General features: G+C 55.4%; 9 protein-coding genes across 9 annotated transcripts; 3 read left to right on the top strand and 6 right to left on the bottom strand.

Moving 5' to 3' along the window:
• The first annotated feature begins 2,291 nt into the window (after positions 1-2,291).
• On the top strand, positions 2,292-3,251 carry QBC33DRAFT_590907 (uncharacterized protein). The gene has a single exon (XM_060431628.1). It carries the CDS (start codon positions 2,344-2,346, stop codon positions 3,106-3,108), a length of 765 nt encoding a protein of 254 aa, XP_060281642.1. The 5' UTR covers positions 2,292-2,343; the 3' UTR covers positions 3,109-3,251.
• A 601-nt stretch (positions 3,252-3,852) lies between these two features.
• QBC33DRAFT_516753 (uncharacterized protein) lies at positions 3,853-7,991 on the top strand (the record flags this gene model as incomplete). The annotated part of the gene is made up of 11 exons (XM_060426157.1): positions 3,853-3,927; positions 3,984-4,241; positions 4,296-4,488; positions 4,547-4,645; positions 4,716-4,733; positions 4,874-4,915; positions 5,011-5,055; positions 5,121-5,288; positions 5,505-5,577; positions 5,676-5,813; positions 5,867-7,991. The coding sequence occupies 11 exons, from the start codon at positions 3,853-3,855 to the stop codon at positions 7,989-7,991; spliced, it is 3,234 nt and encodes a 1,077-aa protein (XP_060281643.1).
• A 240-nt stretch (positions 7,992-8,231) lies between these two features.
• QBC33DRAFT_560797 (uncharacterized protein) lies at positions 8,232-8,720 on the bottom strand (the record flags this gene model as incomplete). The annotated part of the gene is made up of 2 exons (XM_060430086.1): positions 8,232-8,370; positions 8,494-8,720. 2 exons carry the CDS (start codon positions 8,718-8,720, stop codon positions 8,232-8,234), a joined length of 366 nt encoding a protein of 121 aa, XP_060281644.1.
• A 130-nt stretch (positions 8,721-8,850) lies between these two features.
• Positions 8,851-9,682, bottom strand: QBC33DRAFT_544292 (uncharacterized protein). Its single transcript, XM_060428438.1, has 2 exons — positions 9,478-9,682; positions 8,851-9,398 (listed from the first exon to the last, which is right to left on the bottom strand). Exons 1-2 carry the CDS (start codon positions 9,562-9,564, stop codon positions 9,285-9,287), a joined length of 201 nt encoding a protein of 66 aa, XP_060281645.1. The 5' UTR covers positions 9,565-9,682; the 3' UTR covers positions 8,851-9,284.
• A 532-nt stretch (positions 9,683-10,214) lies between these two features.
• On the bottom strand, positions 10,215-12,405 carry QBC33DRAFT_495408 (major facilitator superfamily domain-containing protein; the record flags this gene model as incomplete). Its single annotated transcript, XM_060425546.1, has 7 exons — positions 10,215-10,566; positions 10,662-10,762; positions 10,834-10,953; positions 11,016-11,277; positions 11,351-11,589; positions 11,643-11,803; positions 11,865-12,405. 7 exons carry the CDS (start codon positions 12,403-12,405, stop codon positions 10,326-10,328), a joined length of 1,665 nt encoding a protein of 554 aa, XP_060281646.1. The 3' UTR covers positions 10,215-10,325.
• Positions 12,406-13,039: 634 nt separating this feature from the next.
• Positions 13,040-14,839, top strand: QBC33DRAFT_621220 (uncharacterized protein). The gene has a single exon (XM_060432790.1). It carries the CDS (start codon positions 13,283-13,285, stop codon positions 14,570-14,572), a length of 1,290 nt encoding a protein of 429 aa, XP_060281647.1. The 5' UTR covers positions 13,040-13,282; the 3' UTR covers positions 14,573-14,839.
• Positions 14,840-14,856: 17 nt separating this feature from the next.
• QBC33DRAFT_571561 (putative glutathione s-transferase) lies at positions 14,857-16,142 on the bottom strand. The gene is made up of 2 exons (XM_060430607.1): positions 15,502-16,142; positions 14,857-15,446 (listed from the first exon to the last, which is right to left on the bottom strand). Exons 1-2 carry the CDS (start codon positions 16,076-16,078, stop codon positions 14,953-14,955), a joined length of 1,071 nt encoding a protein of 356 aa, XP_060281648.1. The 5' UTR covers positions 16,079-16,142; the 3' UTR covers positions 14,857-14,952.
• An 805-nt stretch (positions 16,143-16,947) lies between these two features.
• On the bottom strand, positions 16,948-18,218 carry QBC33DRAFT_612398 (uncharacterized protein). The gene has a single exon (XM_060432481.1). The coding sequence runs from the start codon at positions 18,087-18,089 to the stop codon at positions 16,971-16,973; it is 1,119 nt and encodes a 372-aa protein (XP_060281649.1). The 5' UTR covers positions 18,090-18,218; the 3' UTR covers positions 16,948-16,970.
• Positions 18,219-18,680: 462 nt separating this feature from the next.
• Positions 18,681-19,475, bottom strand: QBC33DRAFT_621222 (uncharacterized protein; the record flags this gene model as incomplete). The annotated part of the gene is made up of 1 exon (XM_060432791.1): positions 18,681-19,475. One exon carries the CDS (start codon positions 19,473-19,475, stop codon positions 18,681-18,683), a length of 795 nt encoding a protein of 264 aa, XP_060281650.1.
• Between the last annotated feature and the right edge of the window lie 1,036 nt (positions 19,476-20,511).

Raw genomic sequence — 20,511 nt, forward strand, 5'->3', positions numbered from 1 at the left:
TGAGTGGGTTCTATAAACAACTCCAGTGACGTACATGCCGTTCGTGGGTGGTCAGTTAGGGGCGGGTAGCCAGCCAGCTGGCGATGTGGATTTGCCAAGGAAGCTTCTCTGCAGTCACTACCACCCCCCGTGGGGGTTACATGCGTACTGTACAACGTAATTAGGGGCTCGGCAGGCCATGAAGCAGTTGCTATTATATGTAAGCACCTTTGCACACAGTACCATGGAAGGATTAAGGATTTAGCTAGGAATGTCACCATCTTTCTTCATCCTACTCCTTTCCCTCCCGTTAATACTATATGCCTCCCGGCTAAATGCAGAAGGGAATGCTGTATCCGTAGAGTGGACCGGGACAGTAGTAAAGGACCGCAAAGTTGCCGAACGAAGGATTTGTCGCAACTTAAATCCCACCCTGCCTGTCCTGCCGTTGCTACCTTCCTCCTCACCTCCGCCGCCAGCGAACAACTCGCACCGCTGTGCCGTCCCCTGCATTCCCCCCCACCGCCGATCACTTCAGCAACCTTGCAAGCCTTGGTAGGCTGAGCGGGATTGTATTCAACTCCTGCCTGTTAAGCCGTCCGAGGCGGTTTCACCTGACGACTTTTCATAATCCGGTTCGGATCCGTACAATTGGGCTGCCAAGTCTTCTATGCATTGTGGTTACTAACTCCGGTGTCGACGTGGTGTTGTAGCTCCGTATAATTACCAGGTTTTGAGGGTCCCGTCGTATAATCATGACTCTAGTAGATCGATCTCATGCACCACTCATTCCCGACAAACGGTTTCCTGGGATCTGCTGGTGATTCGTCCTCTCCAAACCAAATCTTATAAATAGGACCAACCATTATCTCTCTTTGCGCCCGGTCTTAGGGGTCACCCGTTTACCCGTCCAGCCACACCCGCACCCCCTAACCCCCTGAGTTATAGCGTGCTCCTACCGGATCTGCACGCTGACTTCCCCACCAGCCCTGCTTGACCCCCAGGCCCCCACCCTCCCCCCCCCCCGGCCGGATCTCCGCCGGATCCACTGTCGCGCCCCCGCTATGTTTTAGCTGCCTGCCCCACCGCTTCCTTCGGTATAGAATGGTTTCTCTCCTGGAACGGAAAGTCTAGTTAATACGCGCAAAGCCATTGTTCTGCGCAAAGTCAAGAAGGGTGTTCTGTTATACCATTATCCTCACGGTCGAGCCGGCTAACAAGAGGTAGGTGTAAATCTGAAGTCGGATTTCGGCTGGCAAGGGTGGAAGAATGACTTGTAGCTTGGTTTCGTTCGTCGTAGGTGAGGCGGCGTAGATTTCTCCGACGAGGACTACAACCTAGCGAGGTTCGTTTTATTGATAATGTTTGCTGAAAACTGACAAGCGGGGAAATTTCAGTCAGAAGTGTCACGGCGTCCTCGCTAGTTTTGGAAGAGCCTTGCTTCAAAGGCCCGAGTCAAATAACGAGAGGTGTCGATAATCTTTAAATGGCGTCAAAACCGGCGGAGATGTGTGTGCACAATATGTGTACGTGATGTCGTCAGCCATTACATTTGAAGAGGAAATAATTAGGCTCTTCTCCAACCTAATATGATAACAACTTTTCAATGAATTCGATTGTAGGAGGTCCCTAAGGAGAGAAGTTGTCATGTAATAACCGATAACGTTGTGTCAAATTTTGGTGATGGTGATGATACTGTTAGTCCCGATGTACTGTACATACAAACAGGGCGCTTCGGGCTGACCGTCGTGCAGGATTGCTTCGAGGGCCCTCTCCATCATTGGCCGGCCGAATCAGTGGTGGTGGTATTAGGCTATGCCGTAGCGTTTGCCTAACAGCTCGAAGAAATGCGCGCGGTTGTTTGGAGGGGTGAGGGTTGTCTGCCATTGGCTTGGGCCCCTTTGGTCATTGTTGCATTTTTGCCTAATCAACGAGCAGAGCCGCAATGTGCTCGAGAGGGGGCACCCCAGAAGAATGCCAGAGGCAATAAAATCCCGGCCGCCTGACTTCCGAGCAAGGCTACTGCGATAAGCTACCTAACCAGCTGCCAGCCGATTGAGTCGAGCTTCGGAACCCAACTCGTCACCTGAGAATGTCCTAGACGTGTCCTCCCGTATCAGTCATTTTCCGTCGAGCCCCCGACTAACCACGCCCGGGCAGTTCAGCCGGTATGTCTCGACATCAGAAAGAGCAGCGAGAGAAACGTGGAGGAACAACGGATGAAGGCTGTCCATGTTGCGTCAGAAATAGAAAGGTTTTGAGCCCTTCACAACCTCGGGGAGGCTTGCAAGCTAACTGCCTGATTCCTCCCTAGTGTGCCCCGGCTCCGGGTTCCTGCTTCGTACCTGGAGATCCGCGAAAAAAATGGCCAGGCTTGAAGTTCGTCCCATGGCCCGAACCGCCCCCGATGATACACACCAGCACGGCAAGTGGATGGAGCAGTATTTGAGCTGGAGAGAAATTTGCAAGTGTCCTTGTGGGAAAGGATACTATTGTAGGCAACATGGAGCATGGGTCCGAGGGGACGAAGCCGAGGACGAATACCAGTCTGAAAGAGACCATTGCGGTTATCCAAACTGTCCAGCACGGCACTATGCCTCGGATCCCGATAATGGCCGCAAGGACAACACTGGGTTCCAAGACAAACTCAGCAGAGCCGACGACGGTGTCCCTCCTGAGGCTCCGGACGAACCTTCGCAACTTCCTAACACGCCCGACAGGAAGCGAGCCCAAGCATCCGGAAAGCATCATCGTTCCTCAAAGCAGGATCATTCAGATCGCAAACGGCAATCAACCACTAGTAGCACCGCTAGTAGCAACATTAAGGCAAAGCCAAAATCCAAAACTAAGGATCGTGTTGATAGAGCGGGTGAGGCCCAGGGGCAGTGGAATCCCTCCATCGAGCAACCCAATTATCCACAAACAGGGTACGAAACATATCATGGCAACGATTACCCGCAAACCACATATCATGACAACGATTACACATATCATGGCAACAATTACACGCAAACCCCGTCGCTCTCTTACTCACAAGAAGACTACCCGTCATATGCACCCGAGCATCACAATTCCGCTTACTATGATCATGATAATGAGGAGGAAAGTCAACCCACTGGCTCCGGCTAGGGCTATGAAGATGAATATTCGACTGGGGATTGAATGAGATATGGAAAGGTCTCAGCCACGGTATCCTAGTATTAGAGCAGCTGGGGGCTCTTCTACGCTCTTTGCCGAAGGGTCGAGACTGTCCCCAATATGTTGACGGCGGGTAGTCCTTTGATGATTCGAGTCGTTCTTTTATGACAAAGATGTCGATTTTTCTCAATTCTGCTGATGGGTGCATATTTTCCATGTAATTAGCTGCGTATTGAATTCATTTTGAGTTACTCATAATAGTTGATATTGCCACAGATCTAGCTACTTGGACCTGCGACTTACCGGATCAAAATGACGAGAGTTTCAATGAGAGCCACTTTGAGGCTACCAACGGGGTATGATTATGCCCTAGACAGTGGTGCTCCACGCCTCCGCCGTAACAATGCCCAGGACTGCTCTTCGAGGTTGGAACATCAGTAAGTAGACTACATGATAGTGAAGCACAAATCGCCGAGCCTTCTCAGCTGGCATCCAATAGTGTTGCCATGTATGTATGTCGGCTACATTGCCCCGCCTCTTCGTTGGTTGTAATTTACCAACGAGTGGGAGTCTAACGAGGCAACCGTTGGGCATCAATTAATCTGGGGGAGCACCACGGGGGGAACAGGGCGAACCATCGAACCAATGTGGTTGGAGCCCACATTATAAAGGACGTGTGTACCGGGTTTTGGGTTGCATCATGTGTGACCTTTGACAAGAAAGCTGCCAACCGTCATGGCTGCCACTCCCAATCACATGCACTGTGACCTGGACGATGCAAACCCGCGATGTCTTCAGTCAGCCTTCGAGGTCAGACGCCAATTGCAACATGCAGACCACATACCAGTGCAGCTGACTGTTTGTAGGATTTCTCCAGTGGTCTCAAAAGACGACAGCAGGGCAGATGGGCGGCCTTTAAGGTCGACGGATTGGACATTGCCGCCCTGGAGGTTCGCCTCAACTCGATCCTCGATAGACGTCCAACCTCGCCATCAGGACTTAAGAAATTCGGCCGGCATATCATTGATCAGCTTGTTCGGTACGCACCCGGGGTTGACCAGCTAATGCAGGGACAAGGGCCCATTGCGTCAGGGGTCTGGGGCTGCATCCGAATGGCCATCAATGTGAGCTAACGCATCAGATTCCTGCGTCTCTACCTGCTGACTGTCCTCTCTCAGGTTGTCGAAGAATACCAAACGATTCCCGAATTAGCGGTCAAGGACATCAGGCGGGTTTTCGAGACTCTGATACGCTTGAAGTCTCATGTAGGTAGTTTCACTGACGAAGAAGAAAAAGCGCTTACATCCGTCTACACACGTATGCTCTGGCTCATGCACGTTGCCGATATCATTCTTGAGGACCGCAGAATACGTGTGTGACAAGCAGGAATTCACCGTGTTCCGGGTGCCACGAATTAACATTTGAACAGGGAGGTTGCAGCGGTCGATCCTTCGTAAAGGGACACTAAAGCTGGAGGCAAGGCGTGAAGATCTGCAAGAGGCTGTCGATGAATTTGACAGGGTGTCAGGTAGGCATTAATTAAGCTGCCGAATGCAGCCGCAATGGAATTGCTGACACGGCTTCTTGTCATATGGCAGGATCAGCACAGATTCGCGGTATGTAATGTCTCAAGACCATCCATATTCTCCCTCATCGAGCCCCATGAAAAAGCCACGATATGTACTTGCACATATCTGCATACCTATACCTGCGTTTGTTTTCGCCGAGGCTGACCTGATTGGCTCCCCCCTACTAGTTGTGTCGGTTGGCGTCCAGCGGCTCGGTGTATGGACGCAGGGTGAGTATAACTACCCCGCCCCCATATTTTCCCTCAGTCCTCGTTGACCGCCCTTGATCGCTGGACAGTCGCTCCAAATGCTGACCCGGTAGCAGAACATGACCGTCGAGCGTCGGAAATGCAACTAGCCCACAGTCGTGGTATGTCCCATCTCAATGGACGCGACGATTGTATTCTGACCATTGCACATCGCATCCGCTTCCAGAGCGAGCCATGGACGATATCATGGACAAGCTCAAGGAAAGGACGGCTCCGCCCTTTCCAGTCCCCGAGCCGACGGAGGGGACTTGTCAGTGGATCTTCAACGAGCCAGCCTATGAACGGTGGGCTAAAGAGGACCATCACTCCCTCCTCTGGGTTTCAGCTCCTCCAGGTTCGTGGATGCTCGACGCGCAGTGCGTAGCCTCGCCGGGTTCTAACTCGCCATGTATCAAGGATTCGGCAAGACTGTCCTAGCGGCTCATATCGCCGCCACCCGCTCACAGGACGCAACCCTGGTCTTGTCATTCCACTTCCGGCCCTCTATCGAAGCCAAGTCGGAATCTCTAGACACGCTTGTTTGGACTTTGCTGGACGAAATCCTACGCAGTGACAAAACAGTTCAAACGCCTGCATTCTTCGACCAAGTTTTTCACCTACGCGGGCTACTGCAACAGTGACATGTGAAGATTCCATACGGGAGGCTTTGGCCTCTCCTGGCCGCAATGCTCGACACCCAGCCCAACTACATGATTCTCATCGATGGACTGGACGAATGCAGGTTTGGCAGTGGCGACGAGACAGAAACGCCGCATACCATCATCGGCAACTTGGAAACACTGGCAAGCACAGAGAAGGGCCGCGCAATTGTCTTTTGCAGACCTTTGCCAATATTCCAGAAGTTCATGGCTCCTGACAGGTCCATTCGCATCACGGAGAGCTTGTTGAGTCGAGATATCGATCTCTACTCAGGTCTCAGTACAATTACCACTGTCTTCAAGAGGAACACTTCAGCAGAGCGTCCAAGGAGATCCACACCAGGGCTGCCGGCTCCTTCCTGTGGGCTCGCATGTACCTCATCCATCTCTCTAAAGCGCCTTCGCAGAGAACCCTTAAAGAACGCCTTGGTTCGTTCCCGGCCACACTCTCACAGGCCTACGACAAGATGATATCCGCCAATCAGGAGCACCTCGACAAGGACCAAGTGGAGCAGCGCGACTCCATCCTGCTCGCCGTGCTCACAGCTCGTTGTCCACTGACAGTGGGCCAGCTCTCCGAGTCACACGACCTCCCTCGACATCAAGGCGCCGATACTGCTGTGAATCTCTGCCTCCCATTACTCGAGGTCCGTGACAATCGCATAATCTTCACACACTCGTCCGCGAGGGAGCATCTCCTTTCTCCTCCGCCATCCAGGAAGTCACTTCGCCTGTCCCTCGACGAGTCAAACCTGTCCCAAGCCCTGAAATGCCTCAACTGGCTTCTGCAAGTGGAATACGGGTCGCCGGAGCGCATCAAGTCGCTGGTGAGATCAAACAACGACCTGGGCGAAGCGGATTCGACCATGGCCGTGGTTCGCCTCAGCGGGGGATGCTTCCTCGACTACGCGGCTCGCTATTGGTTCCTCCACGTTGTCGCGCTGCCGAAGCCACCCCGAGACCTCGTTGAGCTGGTTGGAAACTTCCTCGGCGCCAGGCAGTTCGTCTTCTGGGGCGAATATGTGACCGAGCGTGGCAACAGCAAGGAGTTGATTCTGGTTGCCGAGAGAGAGATTCGGAAGTGGCTGAGGCGGTTACCCGCCGATCTGGGCGATGCCATCAAGCTAGAGGACTATGTCATGAAGCCTTACGAGGAGATGAGCGAGGTCTTCTCCGAGACGGACGGAGACAAGTTGTTCGAGTGGCTTATCCTCATGGCCCTGGGCGATTACTTCTATGAGAAAGGGGACAAGCGAGCCTTTGCGTTGCGCAAGCAAGTGGCTGCTGGACTCGTCGAGTTGCGGGGCAGAGAAGATCGGTTGTCCCTCAGGGCGCAGAGCCAAGAAGCCGCAGTCTACCTCTGGCAGGGGGAGATGCGAGGGGCGCGAGATCGCTTTGTGGAGCTGAGCAAGATACAGCAGAGAGTCCTGGGAGAAGACAAGCCGGATATGTGGGAATCCTTGGCTCATACCGGGCGAGCCGAGTACTATATGAACGACTACGACAATGCCTTTGCGACATACACGCGTGCCGCCGGCGGCCTACGTCGGACGCTGGGTGAGAAGAGCGCCTTTTATCTGGGCACGTTGGTGTATAAGGCCCAAGTATTGGTGATGCAACGCAAAGTTCAAGAGGGCGCTTCACAGCTGCAGTCAGTCTACGACGAGCGCGAAGCCGAGTTTGGTCCCGAAGATGGATTCTCGATTTACGTGCAGGGATTCCTAGGCGAGGCTTACCGGAAAGAGGGGAAGTCAACCCTTGCTTTACAGCACCTGGAGGAAAACTATCAGTATCGCCAGAATCAATCCTCCTCCTCCAACGATTACCTTGTGGTAGACGCTGCTATCAGCTTGTTGATCGCGTACCGCGATTTCGGCATGCATGACAAGGCCAGCAGCCTGGCTCAGGAAGTGGGAAACGATGTGGCAGCTCTCTTTGAACGACGATGCCAACTAGTCCACCTCAACGGACTTTTAGGAGTTGACCGCGGTCATGTCAGAGAGTCTATCAAGATGCTCCGGGAATTTGTTGTTCAGACTCGCCGCGAAGACTACAATCGTGGATTCTTATGGCTACTTCTTGATCTGGCCACCCTCCTTCGACGAGACGAAAGGCATAACGAAGCTAGCTCACTATTCGATAACCTGGTGGTTGTGAAGGAAGCGAGCACGCATGCTTCTGCTGCTGGTGCTGATGAGTTGGATGATGAACCCAGTCCCCCAAAGCTGCTTGAGTTGGCAGAAAGAGCTTTGACGCTGATCAAGAATGCAAAGCCTGTGTTGGCAAATGAACTACTCGAAGGAAACAACCTTGTCTGGGTCAGAGAGAGAGACACGTGGTATTGGGAAGCAGCTTCTCCTGCAGACACTGCCACAATGAAAGGGCCGCGCTGGACGTAATGCATGTTGCGCACTCTATCTTGTCCTTTCATTGCTTCACTCCTTTGATTTTTTCCACATATCGTGCTTTTCATTTGGAATATATGAAACTCCCAATGCAAGTTAACTGCTACCCTGGTGTCTTCTCCGTTACCCAATCCATGTCCACGCCCGGAATTTTAGTCAGTTAGTTAAAACTCCCCATCATTCCCATCAGATTATTCCAATTTGACGTACGAGCCCGAACATCAACCCGGTTGATTATCTGCCCCGCGAGTTCACTCGCTCCTTTCCCGTCTCCATCGGGTCATGTTTTATGGCTTCTCTGCCGACCTTGTCCGGGGTGCCCAGAAACATCCAGTACACGGCGCCCAGGAGCAGCGCCGCGCCGCCGGCGTAGCTGTTGCGTGTCAGCCTCTTGACGGGAACTCTGGTCTCCACTTCCAGTCGCTTGTAGATGCAACTGCGTGAGAGGGAGATGGGGGGAGGAGATGAATATGGTACTAGATGGGAATGGGCGTACAAGTACGTCTTGTTGGGGTTCGTCCCCTTGTTGAATTCGCCGGTCGGTCCATCGTCCCGTATGCCGTCCCGTATGCCGTCCCTTTCCTGCTGCTCGCGATTCTTGGACGTGGTGGCGAGGCGCATGCCGTCGACCGCGGCAAGACGCCGCTGCACGGGGAGGGGCCGGCGGAGTGCGGCTCCAGGCCGAAGAGCTGCTCGGACGGTGGTTAATCTCGGGGTAGGCATCTTTGTGAAGCTTGACAGGCAGTTTTAGATGACCGGGCGAAGATTGCAATTGTAAGGCGGATGAATAGAATAAATATGGTGCTGCAGTTGGCATCAAGTCATTATATTATGGTTGTGGGCATGTGACGTGACGTCTTCGTGACGCTGCCGATCATCCATAATTACTTGAGACTGGCATTGGTGACGTTACCACTTATAGACGCCGAGTTTCTACCGTAACTGCGCCCTTGAGACGGTTTTCGTATTATCAATGTCCAACTCCGCTCTGGCAGATGGCTTGTTAGCGGACTTCTCAGGCGAAGTCGGACTATTTATCTCACGCCTATTTTGAGGTATCCAATCGCACCCTAACACGAAACTATTAATGATTATGTTTTCGCTTGATATCCTTCGATTATTAACCATTCAGATGTAGTTCTCGGATAATCCCCAGGCGACACAGCCAATCGATAGACAGGAGCTCCAGTCAGGATACCTGCCCAGGAAGACAGCAACCGAACCGCTCAGACAACGAACCCTCATAAACACACCCTGCGACGGCTCAATCACACCCCCGAAAGCAATTCAGCAGCAAGACCTGTGAAACGAGCACGTCCCGTCACAGCACGTGCAACCCAGATTCATCCCCCCTCCGCGCAGAGTCATCTCGTTCTCGGGCTCTGGGCGAGGTTGAGCTTCCTTGAGGAGGCCATGTGAGTATTCTTCTTTTCCAGTGTTTGTCTCCACGGGGAGTGTTGGTTGCCCCGCACACACTTACCGGCTGCCGCTTCACAACTGTCCCCGGCGCCGGCGGTGCGGACGCCTCCATTGGCGCCTGCGGCTTGGGAGCTTCAGCGGTCGGCATTTTTATTGTTCTCTTCTAATTATTTCTTTTTCGATGCTTGTGTCGTTGGCCGTTGATGACCACGCAGGTCTTGGCTTATAGGGAAAGTGGCTTGACGAAAGATCGGTTTCTGTTGATGGGAGTTGGAGCTGGAATAACCTTCGGCGCTAGGAACAGGGCCAGATATATCTTTATCGAACCCCTGGCGTGTTGGAAGACCCTGGACGCATCGTGGCTTGGACGGGCTGCAGAATCGCGTCCCTGGGTTGGCTGCATTGATTGTGGCGTCGTGATAGTAGCATCTTGGCGTCTTCAGCTGGCTGCGCCATACCGTAAGAGGGCTAGGCGAGCAATTTGAGGCCTCTCGTCTGACCAGTTTATTGTTGAGATAAAAGAATTGACCAATTGCGAATAAAGAATAAAGGCGCGGGATATTGGGCAGTGTGAAGATGTTACTCTACGTATACCAGCTGGCACGAAAACGACAAATGGCATAAAGTGATTGGATTTGCAACCAGAGAGTTTGACAGAGGTTTACTTCGCTCGCTAGGACCATTTTCGACAGTAGACACCGTGAGATATCCATATTGACACTAGGTAGGTAGGTATCCGTACCTACCTAGCTTTGTCGTGCAAGTAGTGGGAACTGTGCACAGGCCCCCCCTTTTTACCCCCTTTCAACACCGACAACCAGCCCTGGCCTTAATCCAACCAAGTATTACCACCATCCCTCCCACCTGGTCGGCAGACCCAAATTATTCAGCAAACCAATAAAAGGCATGTCAATAAACGTAGACGAAATCCTCGTTCTTCAGGTCCGTCACGTCGGAGAAGCCCTTGTCGGCGACGACGGGGCCGGCCGGCACCGCGCCCTCGTCCATCTCCATCATGGCGGCCTCCTTGCCGGCGCGCACCCTCTCCCCGCTCATCATGGACTCGTCCACGATGACGGCCGACTTGCCCATCCGCTCGCGCTGCTTGGCGTGGACGCGGTTGAGGTACATGAGGTAGAAGATGATGAGCCTGGGGGCTGCGTCAGTGGGGGGTGTTTTTCGGAATGATGAGAGAGAGAGAGAGAGAGAGAGAGAGAGAGAGAGAGAGAGAGTTTTGCGGCTTACGTGGGAATGACGGCGACGACGATGAACATGATCAAGGAGGAGATCAGGCCAGGGCGGTATGTTGGCTTCTGGTTGGTGTTGTAGAGCTGGGGGCCAATAACCTGGAAAGGGAAAATGCCTCGTCAGCTGTTGTCCCGTTGCCCCGCGGCACATCACGAGGAAGATAACTCACGTTGCCCGTGCACATCCCGACGAAGACCACCCCCGAAGTGCACTTCCGCTTCGTGTCGCCGGCGGTGTTCTGTGCTTCCCACGCGTAGACCAACGGAGTGATGGCAGCCAAGCAGGAGACCTGGTTTTTGGGATGAAGAGTCAGCAAAAGAGCGAAGCTCTTCTTCTGTTTCAGGGACCTACTAGATAGTAGCCGAACAGCAGCGCTCCCTGGTTCTTTCGGTCTACGGTCAACATCAAAATTGTGCCGATGATGGGAAGGAGAGAGACTCCGACGATGACCCAGCCCTTGCTCTTGATCTTCCCGGTCAGCCATCCGGTAAAGATGATGACAATGACTTGGATCACCCCAAAAGGAATGTTGAACAGAATTGTCTTGAACTTGTCGTAGCCGAACGACTGGACGATAAGATTACCAAAGGTGCTGATTCCACCACTTGGGATCCTAGTTTGGGGGTGCGCAAAACATTTTGGTTAGCGGATCACACCCATACATCGGGAAGGCCATCAAAACATACGAGATGGAAACAATCAGCAAGAACCAGAGGTAGGTCTTAATATCCAAGAAGGTGTCGCGCACGTGGTCCCATCGCCACTCGCGGGAAATGACGCCCATCTGGTTAGCGCGGAGCCGCTCGACGGCGATGACCTTTTCCCTCTGGCTCAGGAACTTGGCTTCCATGGGGGAGTCGGGCATGGTGAAGAAAACGATGACGGAGTACACGACGGTGAGGAGTCCGCAGAACATGAAGATGATCTGGCGGTGTTAGGGTTAGGGTTATCGCGGGTAGGCGACAGGGGCGAACATACCTGATACTTGAAGAGCTTCTCGCTCTCGATACGACCCAGGCCGTATGTGACGAGACTTCCCACGATAGCGGTCACGCCATTCATTGCATTCCAATAAGAGACCCGGAGGGTCTGTTCGCCGCGCCTCCACCACATTTGGGTGACAGCAAGGAGGGACGGAGCTGGATTCACGACCGACATTAGCACGCGGTTTTCCAGGCGACCCGGCGGGAGATGACTAACCAATCATGGCCTCGAAGGCGCCGAGGCAGAAGCGGAGGCCGAGGAGGCTCTTGAAATCGGTACACGCGGCCATGATAGTGAGGCTCGAGCCCCAGAAGAAGATGGCGCCGGCGATCAGCTTTCCGGTGGGGAGCTTGACGAGCAGGAACGCGGCCAGGGGCTGCATGACTAGCTGGGCGAGGTAGAGGATGGAGCCGAGCCACGAGTACTGGTGGCCGACGAGGTGGGCGTCGTCGACAATGCCGAAGATGGACACGTACGACAGCGACGACTTGTCCAGCTGCTGGAAGAAGTAGGCGAGCAGGATGATGGGCAGGATCCGGAGGTCGACGCGCCGCAGGACCGACTTCTCCTCCTCGTACGTGAACGAAGTGTCCTCGCCAACGGTGGCCAGGAACTCGGCGGCCTTCTCGCCGCCGCGGAACTCAGCATGGGCTGCCGCTGCCGCTGCCGCTTCGGCGGTCGGGGCGTTGGTGATGGCATCGGGATCATGCGCCGCACCCGAGGCAGCAGCTGCTGCCGCCTTGTTGTCGCTCGACATTATCCTGGCTTTCTATTGCCTCTATCTCTAGGGCCGCTGCTGCCGGAGAAGAGGACTTTGGGGGAGGTGTTTTGAAAATCTCCAAGCTGCGCGTGGCACGAGATGGAGTTGCGATAATTAAATTGAACAAGCTTCGAAGCACATCACAAGCCGTGACCTTATACTGCGTAGTATTCAATATCTGTCACAGGCTGGCCAACACCAATCACATCTGCCGGTTAAGCAGGATCACCAACCCCGGCTTTATTGACCTCATCCTCGCTCGCCCCGGATCTGGGGGGATTGGAGGGGCCCCAAACCCACCTTGGACGATAACTGGGGCGATGCATCCCAACCACTGGACTGCTAAGACATGTCAAATCCTCGAAACAACCAAGGAAGCATCCTATGACATGCCCATTGACGGAAAAACTACCATGGCTGCTCACTAGCGCGTTGGTGACAGGGTGTCTGCCGGGTGAGAGCCGATCAATACAGTAAGTCCCTGCTGGCTGGGCAAGCTGGGACAGCGCAACAACGCAAGAGAATAGCCGGGCGGCCGTGATTGGTCTAATTGACCCCGCGGTGCGGGGGCATTTAGCCGGCTTCCCTGTCTGCAGGCAGGGAAGAGGGGACGGGACGGTAATCCGGGGCAATAGCGGCCGAGCTTGTATGACGCCAGTGTCAAAGTTCGAGCTTCAACATCGTGTCATTGCTCGGCAGCTACAATATCAGGGGAGAATATTGCTCTCTCCTGTTCACAGTCCGGGCTATAGAAAAGGCGATTGTGCTCACAAGACAGTCTGCCTGCGTTCGGTCCCCTCGGAGTCACTCCATATCTTTGCCTTCTTCTCCTTCTCTTCCCCCCTCTGTCACGTTCATCCCCTCCTTGCCCATCATGGCACCAAAGAAGTACGCCGTTGTCGGCACCGGCGGACGTGCCGCTTTCTTCTACACAGCCATTATCAAAGACTTCAGTGCCACGTCATCGCTGGTCGCGTTCTGCGATACCAACCAGACGCGCATGAACTATGCCAACTCCAAGATCCAGGCGCTGGGCCACCCGGGCGTGCCGACATACAAGGCCGCCGACTTCGACAAGATGATTGAAGAGACGAACCCGGACGAGGTGATCGTGACGACCATCGACCGGACGCACAACATCTACATCGTGCGGGCCATGGAGCTGGGCCGCAACGTGGTGTCGGAGAAGCCCATGACTATCGACGCGCCGCGGTGCCGGGAGATCCTCAAGGCCGTCGAGCGGACGGGCCAGAAGCTGCGCGTGACCTTCAACTACCGGTACGCGCCGCACAACACAAAGGTGTTCGAGCTGCTCTCGTCGGGCGCCATCGGCCAGGTCAACTCGGTGCACTTTGAGTGGATGCTGGACACGTCGCACGGCGCCGACTACTTCCGGCGCTGGCACCGCGACCGCCGCAACAGCGGCGGCCTGCTGGTGCACAAGTCGACGCACCACTTCGACCTGGTCAACTTCTGGCTGCAGAGCCGGCCCGAGACCGTCTTCGCCATGGGCGACCTGCGCTTCTACGGCCGCGAGAACGCCGAGCGCCGCGGCGAGACGGCCTTCTACAGCCGCGCCCACGGCGGCGGCGAGGCCGCGCGTGCCGACCCCTTCGCCCTCGACATGGCCGCCAACGAGCAGCTCAGGGCCATGTACCTCGACGCCGAGCACGAGGACGGCTACTTCCGCGACCAGAGCGTCTTCGGCGACGGCGTCAGCATCGATGACACCATGGGCGTCATGGTGCGCTACCGCTCGGGCGCCGTGCTGACCTACAGCCTGACGGCCTACTCGCCGTGCGAAGGGTTCCGCGTCTGCTTCAACGGCACCAAGGGCCGCGTCGAGGTCGAGGTGGTCGAGCGGGCCTACATCAACTCGGGCGGCGCCCAGGGCGAGGAGGGCGCCCTCGAGTCCACCTCCATCCTGCTGCGGCCCCTGTTCGGGAAGCCCGTCGAGGTCGAGATCCCCCGGGCCGACGGCGGCCACGGCGGTGGCGATCCGGAGCTCCTCAACGACCTCTTCGGCACCCCCGTTGAGGACAAGTATAACCGCGCCGCATCGCATGTCGATGGTGCACTGTCCATCCTCACTGGCATCGCGGCGAATAAATCCATCAGCACGGGGCAGCCCGTCAAGGTGGATGAGTTGGTGCAGATTCCGTGAAAAGGGTTGGGGGTTAATTGTAGGAAAGTGCCATAGACTCAATATAGAATAGACTGGTTAGGATTCAGGTATGTAATTACGAGAGGCTGAGGCATGTAACATATCGTAATCAGGTGTTATGAGTGAAGTATGCTGGTCAGGGGATTCTATACACTGGCCACGCGAGACCAAAGCGATGCAAAGAAACTACGAATCTGCTGGACGCATTCAAGCAGACGGGGTCTACACAAGGTGATCTGGATGGAGTCTCAAGTTCATTCGAGGCGGAAAGTATTATTAAACAACTTTAGTACTATTTTCATGAATATATACAGAGGTTAGCTAGTCTCAAAACCGACCCCGACCTACTCTTCATTAGAAGCATGGTTTCGTACCCCCGCTTAGTACAGATAGTAGCCAAGGCTGCTTTCAAGTTCCAGGCCCTCAACACCTGCCTCTAGACCATCCAGTCCGGGCGTAAAGAGGTCCTTGGCCGCGCAAACATGCGTCTCCAAACTCTCAACACCAAACAACTCGGGCTCAGGCGAAGCCTCCGGAGTGGGTTGTGGCGCCGGACGCACGTCTCCGGGCCAAGGACTCTTCCGTTTCCTAGTCCTCGCACTCGCACTGGCCCTGATCGCGTTGATGGATTGTTCCGTCTTTCTGACGTCGCAAAGTGCCTCGACGACGGACACGAAGCTGACTCCCGGGAAGGAACTAGACGGTGGGAGGGAGGCCAGGCCGTTGCGATGCAGCGCCTTGGTGAGAGCGCCCAGAAGGAAGGAGTCGCACTCGTAAGGGCACGAGACTTGGCCTTCGCTCAGATTATCCAGGACGCGGCGGAGAATCGCGAGAGCCCTTGCAATAAGTTCCCGTCTCCGGCTGTCGATAATCCCTGTATGGACAGTCAGTCAGGGCACAGTGAAGACCTATAACAAGTAACTCCTTACTGATGATTTTCTCGCGAACAGGAAGACCTAAGTCACTGATCGGCCCCGTGCTGTGCAATATGGCCAGCCGCGTGACCTCCTTAAACAGATCCGAACGGCGGAAGACGTAAGCAACAAACATCCACAGCACGGCGTCCCTCCCGAACGCGCCCGGCAGCGACCCCTCCAGCTTCCCGATCCACCTCTCGGCATACACCTCCACAGCATCGAAGCACTGAAACTCATCCACGAAAACAGCCACTTTCGCGAGCGTCTCCAAGTCCACCGACCGCGGCACCCTCCCGCCCCGACCGTGCAGCACATCCATTACGATCGCCACCGCCCCGGCGTCGAACCCCTCCAGGCGCACGTGGAAGCGGCCGTCCGGCTCGGAAGTCGACCACTCCCCCCACTTGAGCCGGTCCCTGAAGTGGCGCGACGCGAGGCCCAGGTGCTTGGACGAGACCTTGATGCGCAGCTCCGGAGGTGGGGGGTTCGACGCCCCGCTTTCCCGGCCATTGGGCGCGGCGGCGGCTGAGGCGGCTGGGAGGATGAGTAAGACGTCGGCGTCGGGGTCGACTTCGTAGAGTCTGAACATTTTTTCAGGGAAGGCCCGATTGGGGGCTTGAAGGTAGATGTAGATTGGTGATCTGGAAAGGGGGGGTTAATTGTAGAATTAAATAAAAAGAGACGTTCTTGTTTCTGAGAGGGGTATCGACAGATCCGGTTGGTCAAAGCCCGTGGGGGGTGGGCGGCAATTGCGTGAGGGGTGTGCTGCATCACGCAATTGCAGGCTATCACAAAGAGTCAAAGCCCGAGTTGGCTCTTGAAGCGGAATTTGACTAAACTTGCAGGCATGCAATAACCACGCGTTTCAATAACTAGAAGGTAAAATTCGCTTGGCTAACTGACGAGCAATCAACAGGGCCCCGGGACCTAATTATATTGGAATCGTGTAGAAGCCCTCCTCAGCATAGGATCACATTCAACTCAAGACGCACTGATCTTGAGATGACACTCATCTCTTAGGATCTCTTGGGAGACTAGTGTTAGCAAGGAGGCCTTATCCTAGAATCCCATCGAACCCCTGAAATGATCATGCTCCTTCCTACAAATTCAGACTCGAGTTCCACATCGAATTCTATTTGCATACCATGGCCGTCGTTAGATTACAAATTCGGGATCTGACGAGTTATCGAGTTCCCAGGTGTCCATAGTTGCCGTTGCCAAACTTTGGCCCTCCGGGGTCCCCAAGGCTGTTAAGACTTTCTAGGTAGGTTCTCTAAAGCCGCACACGAGCAGCAAGGAGTATCGGCGCCCTTGCTTCATCGCCCCACACAGGTGTTGTTGCTCCGGTCACATCACTCGAGTTTCAAACCGTCCTTGATAGGCCACATGTTTTCAAAACAGAGTCCCAGATCTAGGGTCTCTCTCACCACCCCCACCCCCCCCCCCCCCCGGCCCCAGGCTCATCACATCCACGGCAACCCCTAACCCTCCAGCAACAAATGCCTCAACCCCCGTTCCCTAAGCGTCTCCTGCACCACCACCAGCACCTCAGCATGCTCTGCCTTCAGCGCAGCGACGAACCCAAAGTTCCCCTTTAACTTCCTCCCAGCAGCGAGATCGATCGGCCTCCCATCCACATCAGTAATCAACCCGCCCGCCTCCTCAAACAACAACATCGCCCCGGCATGATCCCACACCTTGGCATGATAATCCCTCGTACCGTAAACCCACACCGTCGCGTCGGCCGCCCCAAGCGCCAGCGCCGCCCACCTCGGCACCCACCCGAGGAGGTCGCACCCGGGGTACTCCCTTCCCAGGCGCGCCGCCACCGCCGCGTGCACGCCGTCATCCACCCCGGACACCAGCCCATCCACGCACGTCACCGCCCGCCTCAGGCGCCTCGCAGATCCGTCGCCACCGCCGAGGCGCCGCGGCACGGCGTCACGGGCCCCGGCCCCAAAGAGCGGGCGCACGTACGCGCCGTAGCCCCGCGCAGCAAACAGCACAGCCCCCCTTCCCTCGGGGTCGACCGACACGTTGCAAACAGCAGAGCCGCCGTCCCCGGCCCCGGTCCGCGCCGACAGGAGCGGACACGCCGCAACCCCGACGACCTGCCTGCCCCCGCTCAGCAGCGCCACGTTGATGGCGTACATCTCGCCCCGCACAAACGCCTTGGTCCCATCGACAGGATCAAACACCCACGTGCGCCCGTTCGGCCCCGGCACGCCCTCGCCGCACCGATCGAGCAGCTCGCAGAGGTGGTCCCTGTCGCGGGGAAGGCCGAACTCGGTCCCCGCCTCGGCGTCCCGCCGCAGCGGCAGCAGCAGCTCCCACACCCTCTCCAGCAGGCGCGGGTGGGATCTCAGCTGGGCGGCCGACTCCTCGCCGACGAGGACGTCGCCGGGAAAGGCCTGGCCGACCGACGCCGCGAGGAGGGCCTGCACGGCCAGGTCGGCCGCCGTCACGGGGCTGAGGTCGTCTTTCTCCACGGCCGCGGTGTCCCTGCCTGCCGAAGAAAGAAGAACCGCTTGGCTGACGGTCGCGGCGCGCTCGACGGCCGCGAGGGCGACTTGGAGCTCCCTGCGGTAGGGGCTGTCCATGGCGAGAAAACGAGTTTGATTGCGAGCGAGGAAGCTAGTTTACAAGCTGTGTGGCTGTGCGGCGACGTTGTGTATATGCAGGATTTGGCCAAGGGGAAAAGAAAGAGAAAAAAAATTGAGAGAATTTTAACAACGACCCGTGTTGCGCCCCATCGTCGGAACAGGAGTTCCACAGCGGGAGCACCCATTTCCTCCCCGCTCGCCAACCTTAAATTTTCGACCAATGAGGCTCCACTACATATGCAGGTACGCACATGGGTACGTAGCTATATAAGTTTAGAGCTCCAGTGAACTTGACGAAGTAGGCATGCTTCTCTTTATATAATGAAGCGGCCTTGTAAGGTACTGTCTTTCTATCGACCAAATATCCTTCCGCTATGGCCACATACTCCGAAGGTCATACCTGTGACAACGAGTTTCCCGCTGGATGGCAAGCTTGGGAGACGGGATAGCTTAGGCATGCCTGCAATTCTCACATCACGGTCCTTCTGAGTATATACAGTAACGGAAGATATTACGCTCTCTGTGGTAGATACATGTACTGAGCGTGATTGAACGACCCACCAAACCAGACCCGAGAAAACCAGCCGACTACTTCGCGCAGCTCTTCTTCGTGCACACAGTATTCTCATGAATATACCGAATCTGCCCCGACTCAACCCTGATAAAGTTATTCGTCTGCGTCCCCGGGTCCCTGGGGATGGCGTTGTCGAGGAACGGGAAGTTGTGGAAGATGTCGACGGCGCCGAGCTCCTCGTCGATGGTGTACCTCCGGTTCGTCACGTTGAACGGCGGCGGGAAGTTCAGCAGGCAGTTGCCGCTGAGGTACGACCCGCCCTCGAGCCGGGCGCACTGCGGGCTGAAGGGCGGCTTGATGGTCTTGTCGCCCCACGCGTCAATGTACGCGTCGCCGGCCGCCTTGATGACCTCGCGGGTGTCGCGCTTGCCCTCGGGGATGGGGTCCCAGGCCTCGCGCTTGTTGTAGTCCAGCGATCCGCTGGCTTTGAAGAGCCAGTCGCCGTCGTCGCAGACCACCGATTCTATCTTTGTGATCTTGTCGTCGGTGAAGGCCAGGCGCGTGCCGATGACGTACGGGTGCCCGGTGGTGGCCACCACTTCCGTGTACGAGGCGCATTGGGTCGTGTCGTAGATGCTGCGGTTGAAGTCGATCTTGATGCCCTGGGACAAGACGCCCTTCGAAATGTCCATGACCACGTCATTCTCCTGATACGGGACGGTGCCTTCCGCCAGAGCCGGAATGGTCGGCGTCCCGGCAGTCAGTGCTGCGAGGTATCCCGCCGTAGCCTCCTGGAGCATTGCTCGGGTGCATTCCGCTGAGGCCTGGGAGGCGAGGCCCGCAAGCGCAACAAGAACTGGGGTAAACATGGCTCTTTTTTGCTCTTTCCTTCTCGGGTTGTTAGGAGCCCATCAAGCCATTCCGGCATCGAGGCCTTCGCTTCCATTTTGTAGGCACGGGGTGGGGCGTTAAAAATGAGGGGCCGTTGACTATCGCCCTGGCTTAACTTAATTTTCCGGCTTAAATTGTTGCGGAGCTGTGACGCCGACCCGCGGAACTTTTAGCCGTCATCTCGTAGAACAAGTACGCATCATGATCTGGACAGGCTAGGCTGGCGGCAATTCCATCCACGAATCACAACGGAATGATGATCAGATATCAATGTGAGAGACAGTGCCGGTACAATAGTAGTGGCCTGTGGCAACTGCCGCCGAGGTGGCAGAATGCCGCCTTGGCAAGTGAGGAGGAGTCTCTAGATCGACGGCAACTACAAGGAGAATCTAGGGATCTTCTCTAGACCCACAATGAGAGCCACGCATGGGCACAAATTCTCATGCTGGATCGGCGGATATCCATTAAGGCTGAAAAAGTAGGGCGAGGCTTTAGGATGACGAGGTTACCAGGAACGGATAAGTTCCGATTAGCAATTCAGTCCCGAGACTTGGGTTCACAAGAAGGTTATGTCTAGTGTCACACAGATCATATAATAAGGCAGTTCTTCTGAGACCCTATAGTACCAAAGACGATTCTTCCAGAACTTTAAGGGCCCTAGAATATATGGCGCGTATGAGGTTCTCCTATAACTTTCAAGTTCCCGTCAGATACCTATAAGAAGCTAAGGGGTTATTTTCGTACGGAGCAAGAATTTTGCAAAATCCAAGACGTAGAGGACGTCATTTTAACATCCGTCGCCTATCTCTTCGGAGAGTTGTTCTTTGGCTGACTGACGAGCGCGTGGGTGGTCAAAATCCCGATTGGCCCCCGCTCCAGTCTTCCTCTGCCTTGATAAACCATCAATCGATACTCAGATATACCCACCCCGTGATGTTACTCTTGAGGCCAGGCCATTTTAAATACTCATGAAACCAGGATCAGAGGTACTGGTAGGACGGCTTCCATTCATAT

Source organism: Phialemonium atrogriseum (assembly GCF_030411735.1).
Source record: "Phialemonium atrogriseum strain 8032-3 unplaced genomic scaffold QBC33scaffold_19, whole genome shotgun sequence".
NCBI lineage: Eukaryota > Fungi > Ascomycota > Sordariomycetes > Cephalothecales > Cephalothecaceae > Phialemonium > Phialemonium atrogriseum.